General features: G+C 48.5%; 4 protein-coding genes across 4 annotated transcripts; 2 read left to right on the forward strand and 2 right to left on the reverse strand.

Moving 5' to 3' along the window:
• Positions 1–4: 4 nt before the first annotated feature.
• On the forward strand, positions 5–777 carry M431DRAFT_522657 (hypothetical protein; the record flags this gene model as incomplete). The annotated part of the gene is made up of 3 exons (XM_024920510.1): positions 5–288; positions 357–523; positions 629–777. The coding sequence occupies 3 exons, from the start codon at positions 5–7 to the stop codon at positions 775–777; spliced, it is 600 nt and encodes a 199-aa protein (XP_024771363.1).
• A 16-nt stretch (positions 778–793) lies between these two features.
• On the reverse strand, positions 794–5,718 carry M431DRAFT_149038 (hypothetical protein). The gene is made up of 7 exons (XM_024912787.1): positions 5,323–5,718; positions 4,971–5,244; positions 4,692–4,908; positions 3,832–4,620; positions 2,804–3,774; positions 1,677–2,000; positions 794–1,524 (listed from the first exon to the last, which is right to left on the reverse strand). The coding sequence occupies exons 1-7, from the start codon at positions 5,540–5,542 to the stop codon at positions 927–929; spliced, it is 3,393 nt and encodes a 1,130-aa protein (XP_024771364.1). The 5' UTR covers positions 5,543–5,718; the 3' UTR covers positions 794–926.
• A 3,880-nt stretch (positions 5,719–9,598) lies between these two features.
• M431DRAFT_225274 (hypothetical protein) lies at positions 9,599–9,961 on the forward strand. Its single transcript, XM_024913596.1, has one exon. It carries the CDS (start codon positions 9,681–9,683, stop codon positions 9,921–9,923), a length of 243 nt encoding a protein of 80 aa, XP_024771365.1. The 5' UTR covers positions 9,599–9,680; the 3' UTR covers positions 9,924–9,961.
• M431DRAFT_225269 (hypothetical protein) lies at positions 9,961–10,857 on the reverse strand. The gene is made up of 2 exons (XM_024913595.1): positions 10,555–10,857; positions 9,961–10,459 (listed from the first exon to the last, which is right to left on the reverse strand). The coding sequence occupies exons 1-2, from the start codon at positions 10,568–10,570 to the stop codon at positions 9,999–10,001; spliced, it is 477 nt and encodes a 158-aa protein (XP_024771366.1). The 5' UTR covers positions 10,571–10,857; the 3' UTR covers positions 9,961–9,998.
• Positions 10,858–13,305: the final 2,448 nt, after the last annotated feature.

Consider the following 13,305-nt stretch of genomic DNA (forward strand, 5'->3'; position numbering starts at 1 on the left):
AAAAATGAACTACGTCGAAATCACAGCCAGCTGGCTCTTCTCCAACGCCAAAGGCCGCGACGCCAAAGCCTTCACCAAAGGCCCCGCGTTCGCCTCCCACCCAGAGCCCACCATCCAAATCACCTCCCCAGACTGCGGCGAGAACGGCGCGACTCTCGGGCCCGAGTACATGTTTGGAGGAGAAGGCCGCTTCCCCGAGCTAAAGTGGGATTCGGTCGAGGGCGTCAAGCAGTGGCTGCTGATATCGGAAGATCCAGATGCGCCGCTGCCAACGCCAATCTGCCACGGGTAAGTTGATTTCGAGCAGCACGCGAGTAAAACGGAGTGTATCTAACTTTGAGGTTGTTTGTGAAAAGGATATATCTTGGAATCGACAAGGACAAGCTGTCCGTTACGAACAGTGACTTTAAACAAGAAAACGAAAAGATGAGTAGATTAAACGGCGGGTTTTACTACGGCGTCAACCGCCGCAACAGCATCTACATCCCTCCCCGGCCTCTTCTCAATCACGGCATCCACAGATGTAAGCGTCTCCTTATTCCCTAACCTTATATACATACATTGCGGGAAACCATTTAAAAGGTCACTTACTCGACTTAACTGACAATTTGTTCCTCGGCTCTTACAGACTTCTTCGACATCATTGCTCTGAACGAGCCTCTAGATACAAACACCATCGCCTCCAAGCCCACGAGGGACCAGATTGCCAAGGAAATCAACGGCAAGGTAATAGCTTGGGGCCGTTGGATGGGCCAATGCGAGAGGAGGTGGAAATAAGCAACGGCTTTTACATGGCGTACTGTTTCTATTGTTTCCCTTCTTCAGATCGATACCCTTACAAATTTGAGTGGATGACGCTATATAATAACAGTTTTATCGCTCGGCCAATGATTTATAAATAATAAAAAAGCAAAGCCAGACTTTACTCACTCTATCCGTCCAAAGCTCCAAATGTTCAACCCGACCTTGACCCCCTTCTTCACAGGCAAGCCAGCATGCCAAGTCTCGTCATATCCCCTGCCATCCCGGGCGAAATTCTCCCAGTACACTGCATTGCCAGGAACTACTTTGAACGTAGTCCCTTTCTCTTCCACTTCTCCCTCATCATCAAGTTTCTTCTGCTCTCCATCTCCGACCTTTTCACTCTCGCACTCGATCAAATCACACCATTTCAGCGCATTTCCCTCGATCGTAGTTTCCAGCAGCGGAAACTCCGTCCCTCCACCTTCCATCTCATCAGCCGCATCAACCCAAGCCATGAAGCTGCTCACTCTACCCCATCCATCCGCATTGCCGCTCCAGTCGAAATGATGGTTGTAATGCCCACCAGCGACATATCGTTGCGTTCGCAGCCGCTCAATCCAAGTGTCTCGCCGCCACCCTTGGAAAGCCAGTGCGCGAGCCTCAATGCAGCGAACGATATCTGTTCGGGGCAAGACGGCAACAGAAGAGTCTCGGACTGTAGTGTCACGATGCGTAGCACTGGAGTCATGAGTGATGGTTGACGGCTCAAAAATAGGCTCGCTGCATTTCATGCATATACACTTGATTAGCACTCTCCAAGTCTCAACCCTGATAACCTCCAAAATACGTCCCATCACAAAAGAAAACGTAAAATCAAACAAGACAAAAATAAGAACAAGACGCCAATTGACATATCAAAATTCGAAACCTACCTAATCTCAAGCAAATGCTTCCTCTCGCTCTCACTCAAAAACCCCTCCAGATACACCACCAGCGGCTCCCTGCTCAAAATCCGCGCCCCGTACGCGTCAGCCAGGCAATTCGGCGCCGTGGCATTCGGCAAATCAATCGCCAGCAGCGACTCGTTCAGCTGCGGCCGCGGCGACAGAGATTTTCTCGAGCGAGAGCTTTGTGGCAGGAAATACTGGGTGATGGGGTTCGCGACGAAGAGCAGGATTGCTAATAAGCCGACGATGTAGGCGAACATGATTTCGATTTCTTCCCTTTTTCGCCCCCCTTTCAGTTCAATTGATTCGCTGCTTGATCAAGGAAAATCGGTGTTGAAGGAGGGAAAAGGAGCGACTGGGGTTAGAGATGAAAATCGGGTTTAACATGCGTCAATTGGTTTTTGAGAATGAGGCCATGAACTTGGAGATACGAATCTATCTTGAGCGATGTGGGGGCTCAGTTATATGGATATCAATCGACTTGTCACCTGACCGAGTTCTCACCAAATGACTCTTGGCACTTTGTCCTTCGATTGAAGAACTCTGACAGAAGCACCCATGAAACACTGATTAAAGCCGTTGGTATTGTTTTCTCTCAGTTAAAACCCCCTAAAAAGTCCTCACCCGTCACCCCACGTTATTCCCTATTCCGGCTCTTGGCCCACCGACTATTGGCCGCAACAGCCGAGAACCTCTCATGTCATGGTGGCAGTGTAAGTGGTACGACGTTTTCATGGCCCATTTTGTGTGGCATTAATATCATTTAGTCTATAGATGTCTTTATATGCTGTTCCGTTTGTAAAAGAGAGGTGATGAGATCAACCAGTTTGATCCTTGTTCCGTCCTGTTTCCGTCCTGTACTCCAAAGCGAAATGATTGTTTTTACAAGAGTTGCGTAACTTCTCACGCACGGGGTATCGTACACTGCCTTAACCTAACCGCAATGCGCCGAGAAGAGAAAAATATCCCTTGTCCACAGCCGCGTAATCAACCGCCCCGGAAAATGTCTTTGAGATGTGTCCAGCTATAATTTGACGTATTTGTTTTTTTCTCCGGGCACCAATCAATTTGTTGAGCCGGTATTCCAATTATTGTGCTCCCCATTTAATAACGCCCAGGGGTCGTTGCCGTCCCCTGAGTACTGTGCAATTGTCTCTGTAATGTGGTTAAACAGCCCTTCTTCTGTGCTATGCCAAAGTGGAGTTGTAATGCGGCCTTGGAACTGTCGAAGATCGATGCGGTTCTCCTCGGGAGTATTGCCAAGACCTAAGCTGGGTGAAGTGTGGCTGCTCGCTGAAAATACTTCTGTAGCAGCTCCTCGTTGTATTGGAGATGATGCTGATGAGTTAGTGCGGTCCGGGAGCACAAAAATCGGGTCCACGGTTTGGGTATTCATACTCAAATCTACCTCTCCAGGAAATAGATTCCCACAAGCGTTGTTCGCGGGGGTTTCCATAGCTCCCTTGCTGAGGGTGAAGCGAAACTCCTTTGCTGTCATCCCGGAGGTCCTGGGGGTTGCCGCCATATTTACTTCGGGGCCTGGGCTTACAGCTACCCGCTTTCTCTTATGGCTGACAGGATCGAATGACTTTGGAGCCACGTTTCGGGTAACTGCGCCGAGGATGGCATTGAAACAATCTGTTGTATGGCTTAACTCTGGTTGGATGCCTGTCAGAGAGGCAAGTGGCTTACTCATTCTTAAGCCAGATGGCCTCCTGTGGCCTTTGGGGCCACCAAGAGGTAGTCTCCCAGGCAATGGTGAAGCCATCTCAGTGTGTTTCGATATTGAACTCCGAGCAAGTCGGGGGATATTGGATGCTGGGCCGCCAAAGAGATCGCGGTATTTTGACAGAGATGGAAGCCGGAGGCAGCCTGTCAGACCATTACGCTCAATATCGAGGCAAGCTTGTTGGAGAAAAGCGGTTGTGACTTGGTGCAGTCGGCCAACGGCTTCCATTGCGTTTATAATAATCTCCAGGTTGGAAATATCGATGGGCGTCACGCCGGAGATAGGGTCGTCTTTGGCCAAATAGACGTACACTGTCGTAGCACAATACAATGAGAGTGCGCAAAGCTGCGTTTTCTGTTGCCCCTGTTAGTTTGATGTCTAAGAATTAGTAGGAGAGAATCCCAAACATACAAATATTGAGGCCGTATGCGACGTCATCTTAATAATGCTGACAATTTCTTCAGCAGATGTCCTCAGCCTACATATGCTGTTCTGCTTGATAGAGTCGTCGAGTCCAAATTTTTCTACTGTCTCGATGGCGGCGTGATGTAGACATATTACAGACGCGTGCAAGTTCAGATTTGTATGCACGGCTGCTGGGTCTTGAGACCTCTGAGGTAGGCGAAACTTCTCGGGCAGGAACATGAAAAGGCTAGATAGCCTGTTGTCGAGATCGCGGTGGCGCTTCCAATAGGCGCCGTTCATCAAGTCCTCGGGGTGGTCAGAGGGTTTCGCTCCATGAACGTGTCTCAAGATAGTCTTGAAGACCTCGCATATGACGATGGCGCCGGAGAAGCTCTCGAAAGGAGCTCCTGTAAACACATCCTCCAGAAACACTGTTTTCTCTTCTCGCCCCGCCATGAAGGCTTCCTCGGAAGATGGAAGGCGCGTCATTACATCTTCAGACTTAATCATATTGGCCCAGCCCGTTGCCATGTTTGCGTGAGCATCGATTGCAAACGCGCCCCAAAAGACCCTCCTGCGCTCCTCTAACTCGGTCCAGTTGGAAATGGGGCCAAGGGTTGGAGGGATGTCGTCTCCTTCTCTATCAAGTCTGTCCAATCCCAGCATCTGAACAAGCCGGACATAGCGAGAAGCACTCATAGATGCTCGGGTGAAGAGCATGGCTTTCGCCTCGTAGCTAGCAATGATGGCCCATGCTTGGGCGTGATTTACCGTGACAAAGTGCTCGCCATCACTCTGTGCCGGTGAATTAGTATCAATACACAGAGCGTACCAGGTATATCAAAGGGGTAGAAAGGCAGACTCACCTTCATCTCATCTGCTTCCATGTACTGCCGCGCTCTTTTGTAGAAAGCTTCGGCATAGTGGTCATATTTGAGGTGTCCACTCGCAGATAACGCCCAAATTCCATACTGCAAACACATTGGCGGTTTCCTGGTTGGCGGTCCATAGAAAGCCTGATAGTAGCGGCCAGAATGAATGATGGGGAGAAAGTGATAGTGGGTGGTGAAGTAGACGTTGTGCCTGCAACTGTTAGAATTCTCTCCTTACTAGACACTAATACAAAGCAGCGAGGTCTGTCATACAATTCTTCAATCATTTCAAAGGGAGGTAGAGCCTCGGACATTCCAAGGCCCATTAGCTGATTGTTCATGTTGAAAGCACTGCCTTCTTGGCTAGTGAAATTGGGAATGTCAAAGGACAAGGTTGGGTCTGATGCGCTGCTTGAGGTGTTGGCATCTTGGCTAATGTTGTCAGGGGCGAAAGTAAAGTCGCCCAGGGAAATGTCGGCATCATCTAAAAGGATGGCTCCATCGTCATTGCCCTTGTTGACTTCTTTAAGATACTCTTCAACCTGAGCTGTGAGGGAGCGGATGAGCTTGTGGTCTGATAACCAATGCATATATAAGAATACAGGTGACTAGCAAAGATACCTACCCAGACGAGCTTCTAGCTCCTTGACGTTCCGCCGCTTGAAAGTCGGTTTCCTCCGTGACTCGGGATACACACATTCATTCTTGACCTTGACGCAGCGAGTGCAGGCAGGCTTCGTGCGATCACACTTGAGTTTTCTGGCCCGGCACGAGACACAGGCAAGGGGCTCCATCCCCTGCAAAGACGCCGCGGAGGCGTCGGGTTGAGCTTCAGTCGACGACATGACTTGCGAGAGGCGAAATCACATGCACAGGCGAATTCGGAGATGTCCTGGACTCGACGTGATGAGACACCAGACGACAGCAGCCACCAGGGCCTCTATATAACAGCGCTGGTGCCCAGGCAGGATCCCGATGATGAAGATGCGACGCCGTACGATATCGATATGCCGGAGAGATTGATACGGGCAGCAAGCGTGAATGGCAGTCCAGCATCCAGGCTTACCAATTGCCAGGCTATGACACATCCGTACGCGAAGTCACGTTTTCAGCACTTGTCGGGGCCATGCCAATCTCCGGCACGATTTTGAGCCGAAGTCCGACCTCCGATATCCCGACACAACGGACTTTTCCAGCCGTAATTCCAGCTTGACGGGCAAACTGGCCAATCACGGGCTTCTTGACAAAGCAAAAGACGGCAGCATTTAAAGTTGGCTCTGGGGGTTGTTAATACCGATGGATGCGTCCTGGAGAGAATGATATCAAGCCACCGGCAGCCACGTTCATCAGATAACGGGCTTCAGTCAGAACCATTCATGCAACATACGTTCCATCCGAAGCGAATCGGCTATTCTACTCTACCTATTCTTTTGAAACGTGGCCAGATTGCTCTGTGAACTGCGTCACCTCAACGCGGCGCTTGCGTTCACGCCTTCACGCCGCCGTCAACATTCAGCTAATTCACGCCGAACAGTCACAGGCAGGATCCTGCCGACGTCATCGCTCTCAGCTACAGGGCACTGACAGAAGCCGGTAGCCGCAAGATGGCTGCGAACGTGCATGGACGAGCATGTTTGCTAAACGGCAACCAATCCCTAATTCCGTGTTAGGAAGAGGAATGCGCGAGTAGTCACCAAACCACAAATGCATGAGTGACATGCGATAAATTTTAAAAATATGAGTCGTACGAGTACATGCATTGCCAAGATGTGCGATGAATAAGCGGTTTTCGTGGAAGCGACAGTAATCACGAGCAAAAATGAAGCGTTAAAACAAGCTTAATGCGGTATAGAGCAAAGTTTACTGAATTCTGCCAAAATAGATGATGAATAAGCCATCTAATTTTGTCAACTTGAGAGTAATCAGCAGCATACTAAACCGGCAAAAACGAGTGTTTAATGTAGCCCGGGATGACACCTGATTACATAGAAACTCTGGTCGTTCCTAGACAGAGGCATAACAAGGCATCACGTCGCGTTGTTGCCTGAAAATTAGCTGCAGAACTAAATACCACACGCGTTAGGTTTGTTTGTTAGAAGTTAAATAAGATTACTTCTTACCGAGGTATTGCTCGTCTCATAACCGTTGCCCATGATGTATAGGGGCTGTATTTGTGAACAGCATCTACATTATGGTTCAATAAGCTGTGGTGGCTAAGACTTATTGAATTGATACGTAAATTTCTTGAGTTAAGAAGCAGAATCGAATAGGTCATATTGAATGGTAACAGCCGGTCATACGTATATGCTCATCTGTTGATCATCACGGATTATCAGTGAGGTCCGAAAATAAATAGGACCAACCTCTCATAAGCAAATAACTCCTACATTGCACTTACCTCAAGCAGTGCAACAGTGTGCAATTTATATTATTAAAGGTATTGAATGCCGAACTTAGCAGCCAATATTGTTGGCATCTCATCAACGAAGACAGCCGATTCTGCAATTCATTACCCCCTTGATACTCAGTCCATTCATCCATTACTTCGTTTTTGTCCACAACTCAAAAGGGCAGCTATAATGAGATTTTCAGAAATCGTACATGGTTTCTCTACCCATAAAAGTGCTTTTGATCCATCTGAAATACCCATTTCTCACTACGGGCGCCATTGTTGGTGGCGCCGTTAATCAGGACGCGAGTCGTGAATCTGAATGGATGCATAGTTGAAGCGATGTGATATCACATTCACATTCCAGCCTTCCATCACAGCTTTCATAAATGTACATGTACCAAAGCTACATACTTGTTATACCACCGTGTGCAGTGGCTGATTCCCTTGCCTTTGTAAGAGATCAGCGCTGGCACAAGTCGACCCATGGCGATGAGATAGATGAAAAGATTAAAGACAGCACAAAAATATTCTGCAGCGCATACGTATATCCTCAATTACAATGCATACAAAGGCAACTCAAACTTTGCAACGCCCTATTGACCTCTTAACAGACATGCACGCCAATTGATCGGATCAAGCAAGCCACCTGGTTTGCAAAGTGAGAATCTCACTCATACATAAACACACAATCGCAGTCTGTTGATAATGCGAGCGACAAAACATACTCTCTCAATCAAATTTAACGTAATTGTGCGTCTTGGGTCAGCGAAAATAAAGCGAATGTGAACAGGCATGTATCATCTGTCTTGTCCCACATCCTGCATTCACTCACTATTCACCGACATGACTTACCAGGAGTATCCCCCCAGTGGTATACGTAATTTGAATGTAGACGATGCATTCATACATACCACTACACGAATAGTTAGCCCTGTGATAGCAATTGCTGCCCAAATTGAACCGATCCTTGGCATGATAAGCCGCTCATTTGAGATAGAGTCAGACGTCTCTATTGCTATCTCGTAGCAATATGCAAAGGGCGTACGAAACACTATCGGTTGATGAACAGCTGTTATTCTGCCTTTCATTTGGCCCCAAGATGCAGTTACACGCTCATCGAGCTGTTCAAACCCAAATTGCTCTCATGACTCTCCGAGTACAGCACATCATCCGATTAGAAATGTCAATTTAAATTATGAAACACACATCGGGCAATTGACCACGAGATCACAGAAACTCACTCTGGCATCTTTAGGAAGTGAGTTCATATTAAACAGCACCCATTCATTAATTTGTCATCGCCCAAGCATCGGTTCTCACATTTTCTCCTCAGCGATCATGACATATGACATATGATTGAGATTTTCCACGTGATCATAAGCAGGGCGTATGTCTCACTACTTTTTGAGCGTCAATACATCTGGCACAGCATTTTATAATGTGCGTTGATTGGTGCTACTTTAACTGCCAGTGAAAGAATTATGATCGCAATAAGTAAGGCAGGATGCGATCAACATACATGGGGGATACAATGAATGAATGCATTGATCATTCTACATCACAGTTAATACTCATAATTGCATCTCGCCTACCTTGAAATTCACAGCCATTCACGATCAACAGGCTTTATTCACGGCATTTCATTCTACTCAGGTGAAATTATTTCCGGGGTCTGTCTTATTACCTCCCAAAGTAAAATCTGGTCGACAAAAATGGCTTGTCTTACTCAAACAGTCCAACTCATACATCTTTTCATGTCAACTGACCATTTTTCGATTTTCATAACCGCTATCTTAAATACAGGTAGCAACGGTTGAGATGTGTTTGATGAGAATCTCATACAGGACATCGTGAATGACATTATAGGAAGCCATACCAGAACAGGATTATGAAATGAGTACAAATGTCAATCATAAATATATCATTTAATCAGCTTAATGAATTCTATCCAGAAAGAATTGTCAGATTCAGTCTTCATGAAAAGGTGTCTCTAAAACCATTGACAAGACAGGTGCGATACCCATGGGTAAAAATGAATTTGAAGATACGGTAAACTCAATTATCGGGTGATCACATTGAGATTTGATGAGACAATTCATATACTTCGAAAGGCAAACGATTATAAGCACTCACAATCGTTACGCATCTTGTAATCATATGATTCATATGTAGATTTTCTTCTTGGTCAGGCAACTCACGGTAAAGATGCCCCAAGTCGATATCTATTTCAAGGGCAAATTCTACTTTATCAATTTTTTTCTTCAATCATTATCGGTCATCAGCTACTTGATATTGGCCTGGCAAATTAATCACTATACAAATACCACACCACGCTTCATCACTCTGAAGAGAAGTCATTCTTACTTTGAGACACTAGTTTTTAGGCTATTCCTGTCTCCTCTCTCAAATTTTCTCAACCCCAGATAACTCAGGTCAACTTCCGAACTACATTTTGACACTTGACTCGCCGTCTGCCAACTCCATTCTTTCTCCACGTTTTGGAGGGTTCTGCATTCCCAAAATTTTTTACTGCTTACCTGTCAAAACTAGGCGAGTCACTAGAAGCAAGTCAAGTTGCTTCCCTAGCTTCCATGGTGATGGAACGACATCTTCGCCACCTCCAGGGCCGCCACTGGGTATATCTTCTTCCCCGGGGTGGATTTGCTGATCATGTTTGTTTCGGGAAGACTTTCGAGAAAGATGTCAAAAATCATTCCGCCGTCGCATCGCTCGTATATCTCAGCTCACGCCCCCCGGAAGGACTCCGCGCCGTCAGTTTGCTAGATCCAACTTTAAAAAAAAATACAACTCGAGATCAGCTAGAGGTCGGATAAACCGTCCTCCAAGCAAACCCGTCACTGATTGGATCGGAGGCGTACTCCGCAATTGTGTGGCAGATAGTGCAAGTCTCAAAAGAAACTAGAGCCTGGTCTAGCTGTAGATACTCCATATTTCATTTGTTCTTCGACTGGCTTGTAGAGGACCCGTATTCCCGTAGCACGAAGCGCTTGCACTGACGCTAAATGACACCGACGATATGAGGGGCTTTCGGGGGGGCACCTTTGCTGAGGGGCGAAAAGGGGCTGCCTGACAAGGCTGATATATAGCAGAGCAACAGAGGAGTTCATCTCGACAACAATGAATCCATCCATCAAGCGAGCTAGAGAGGAGTGGCGGACGCGGCCCACGCCTGATATGAGTATATTGGCCGACGATATGGCGCCCATTTGCGCATTAGAATCCACATCCCGACAAATCTCGGGGCAATAGTCTAAATGAAGGGTGGACGCTCGTGTCATGTCAGTCGTACGCGTATGTCCCTGCCGTGCAAGCCATCCGAGGAGAGGCGAAAGGATCTCCATTAAACCCACTTTGTCATGTCATGGTAAGCCAGCCATGTGCGCCCGTCAGTGGTCTCTTTCTAGCACCTTGCTTAGAAACGTGTTCCCATCGGAAATTCCGTACCTGTCATGGCCGTCATAGAGTAATCGACTGGGGAAAGTCTCTGGCTCCTTATCAAAAGAGATTGGAAAACTTCATCTTCGTCAACCCCACCTTTATAACGGTCTGAGCAGCTCAGCTTCTGGAGAAAGACCAGAGGCCTAGATTGTCACAGGCACTCCATAAAAGCCCACAAGATGCTTCATGGAGGAGCAAGGACCCATTGACTTCCCCCCACGTTGGACCGTTTCGACAGTATACGCCCCGGTTTCGGGATCTTTTCAAGGATTCCGTTTGCAGTAACCTGTGCAGTAGCTAGCGGGGAATCACAGGAGGTGCATTTTGGTCTTTGCAAGTTGCTCCAGGCCCCACCTCGGGAGTGGTTTTGACAGCATCCCACCAGCAGTAGCCAGCATCAGTAGCCGGACCAGTAGCCGGCAGTAGTAGGCAGCAGTGGCAGCAGCAGAAGCTGCATCAGCATGACCTGAGGATGAACGAGGGGGAAGCATAGCAGCATTGAGGACCTGCGATATCTAGACACAGCTCCGTGCTCCCGGCACGCCTTGGCAAACCACCTGTCAGCGGGATCCGGCAGTGTCTTGTCATGTGTCGATATCATATCAAGAGGCATCGTGTGGATTCGAGATCTGGGCACGGTCCCCTCGAGGCTCGAGCGGGGGGAAAGAGTTTGCGAAGCGGCCCAGCCAGAAGGAGTCCAGCCAGCCAGAGCCGAGTCAAAGCACAGGCTTGCCAGGCAAGCGACGGGCACAAAGTCAATTCGCTCGCAACAGGCTGAAGAAAGAAAGCCTCATTTCCCAAACAGGTTTCTGCACAAGGAGTGGCGAGGGATTGGCGGGCTAGACCCAGTGCAGCCTTGAAAATCATGCTCAGTATACGAGAGACGTAGTCAGCAGTTCGGACCGCATTTACCAGAGCGCCGTGCTTGTTCGGCGAAATGACCACCGAGCGGATCTCTGGGTACTGAGTACCAAGCTTTGCTGTTCATCTTGGCTCTTGGGGGATGTACAGCTACTCGGCTCGCTTAGTCAAGAACAAGCAGGGATTGTCTCTCTTCTTTTTCCTGCTCCATTCCACTATCAATGCTATCCAGGCGAGGGTCCCGTGCAAAAGATGGTGATTTTTCGGTGCCATTACTCATGCACGGACAGTACTAACATCCAACATCCAACTTGCCGATATCCAATATATCCAAACCAAACTTCACATCACATGCAGCTAAGCGGGCATCGACGCTTGTTCAATTGTTCGCCGAAGGGATGGCGTCTGCCTATCAGATCCCCTTCCCCCCCTGCGGCCTGGCAATCGGCCTCCAACACGTGGATTCTTCTCTCACCGATGTTGCATCCGCTGTCTCTGGTGCATTCGCTTATGCCGATTGACCTCTGCAGAGTGTTCCGTATCGAATCAGGCTTCGCTAGCCTCGCTCTAGCACACTTACATGCATAACGCGCGTATGTACAACGTGCATACATGCATAAGCTGCAACCACAACGGTGCGACTTTTGCAACGAGCCTCCACCATCAGCCGCACGAGGACCAGCGACAATTGGATCGACGTCCCCAACCACTTCCCGGCCCTCGTCCCACACCCGCAGATGTCAAAACCATCCCAGCAAGCTAAAGATAGCCGCCTGGTTGGCCGGCTCGGGGAACCGGGATAAACTGCCCGCGCGCACACAGAGGCGCATCCAGCAGCCACCGCCGCATCAGGTCATCGAGCAACGTCAAGGAGCCAGGCGAGAGGAGACAGAAAAGGAGAGGGTCAGCTCTTTCTTTGGTTCCTGTCCTGTCCCGTCGCCGTCTGTGCCCGCCTGTCAGTCAAAGTTGATGCCAGCCACACAGGGACAGGCACGAGACGGAACGAGGTAGGTATTTGTCATCCCAGTTCGAGTCATACCGCATGCTATGTTATACTACTCATATCTTGCCGTAAAGCTTGCATCGGACAAAAGAAACGAGTCGAGACGAGACGAGATGATACTGGCGGCTCTTCGGAAGGATGCTAGTACGTGCTATGCCTCTACCGTACTCGTACATATTTCCGTCAAGTCTTGTTTTGACACTTTTACCAACTCCCTGGTGCTGCATGACAAGGGTGCCAAACCCTGTGCTGTGGTGGGACAAGGATTGCAGACCCCTGCACCATCACATCAATCACACGCTTCCCAGAGCCATCTCATCAACCTTTATTCAGCTCCTCGCGTCATGTTCATACAGCCGTACGCACCAACAAGTTACAGACGGGGGGGAGACCTCACGAAATACGACTAAATCCGCGCAAGGATTCATCATGCCGTTAATATCCTTCACCTCCCATTCGTGCCGGCCACTTTAGTACACTTGCAGCGAGGCGAATGCTCGCTTCGCTCATGTTAGATTGACCATCGTCGACGAGTGCATGCGCTACGGCATACCAAGAATCGTCATGAGCATGGTTCTTGCGAAATGCCTCCAATGCTGTCTCGCCTGTCTGACTTCGCCTTGCATATTCATGTGCGCCCTAAACTCTATCACATTGCGACTCTGATATACGCGAGCAGGCGAGCTTAAAAAGTGAGAAAGATGGAAAATTTTGTTTCAGCTGGCACCAATCCTCATCGCATAACCCGAATCGAACACCCATGAATCTTGGGATCGCCCATCCAGGACCTAAGGCAATGCACAAGGCTTTGCATAGACATAGCTTCGACGACTCCACCCGAGGACTGGTAAGTTCCGTGGCTTTCACTGCAGTTGGAGGGGGAAATGGCAGCC

The sequence above is a fragment of the Trichoderma harzianum genome (assembly GCF_003025095.1).
Source record: "Trichoderma harzianum CBS 226.95 unplaced genomic scaffold M431scaffold_11, whole genome shotgun sequence".
NCBI classification, from domain to species: Eukaryota; Fungi; Ascomycota; class Sordariomycetes; order Hypocreales; family Hypocreaceae; genus Trichoderma; species Trichoderma harzianum.

What these genes read in the sequence shown, in the direction of transcription:
- M431DRAFT_149038 (XM_024912787.1), bottom strand. Translation starts at nt 5,542, where the DNA reads ATGTCGTCGACTGAAGCTCAACCCGACGCCTCCGCGGCGTCTTTGCAG. An exon ending in TTTGAAATGATTGAAGAATT is followed by an intron (nt 4,909 to 4,970) that starts GTATGACAGACC and finishes TAACAGTTGCAG; the next exon opens with GCACAACGTCTACTTCACCA. An exon ending in GACGGCAACGACCCCTGGGC is followed by an intron (nt 2,001 to 2,803) that starts GTTATTAAATGG and finishes TTGATCAAGCAG; the next exon opens with CGAATCAATTGAACTGAAAG.
- M431DRAFT_225274 (XM_024913596.1), top strand. Translation starts at nt 9,681, where the DNA reads ATGGTGATGGAACGACATCTTCGCCACCTCCAGGGCCGCCACTGGGTA.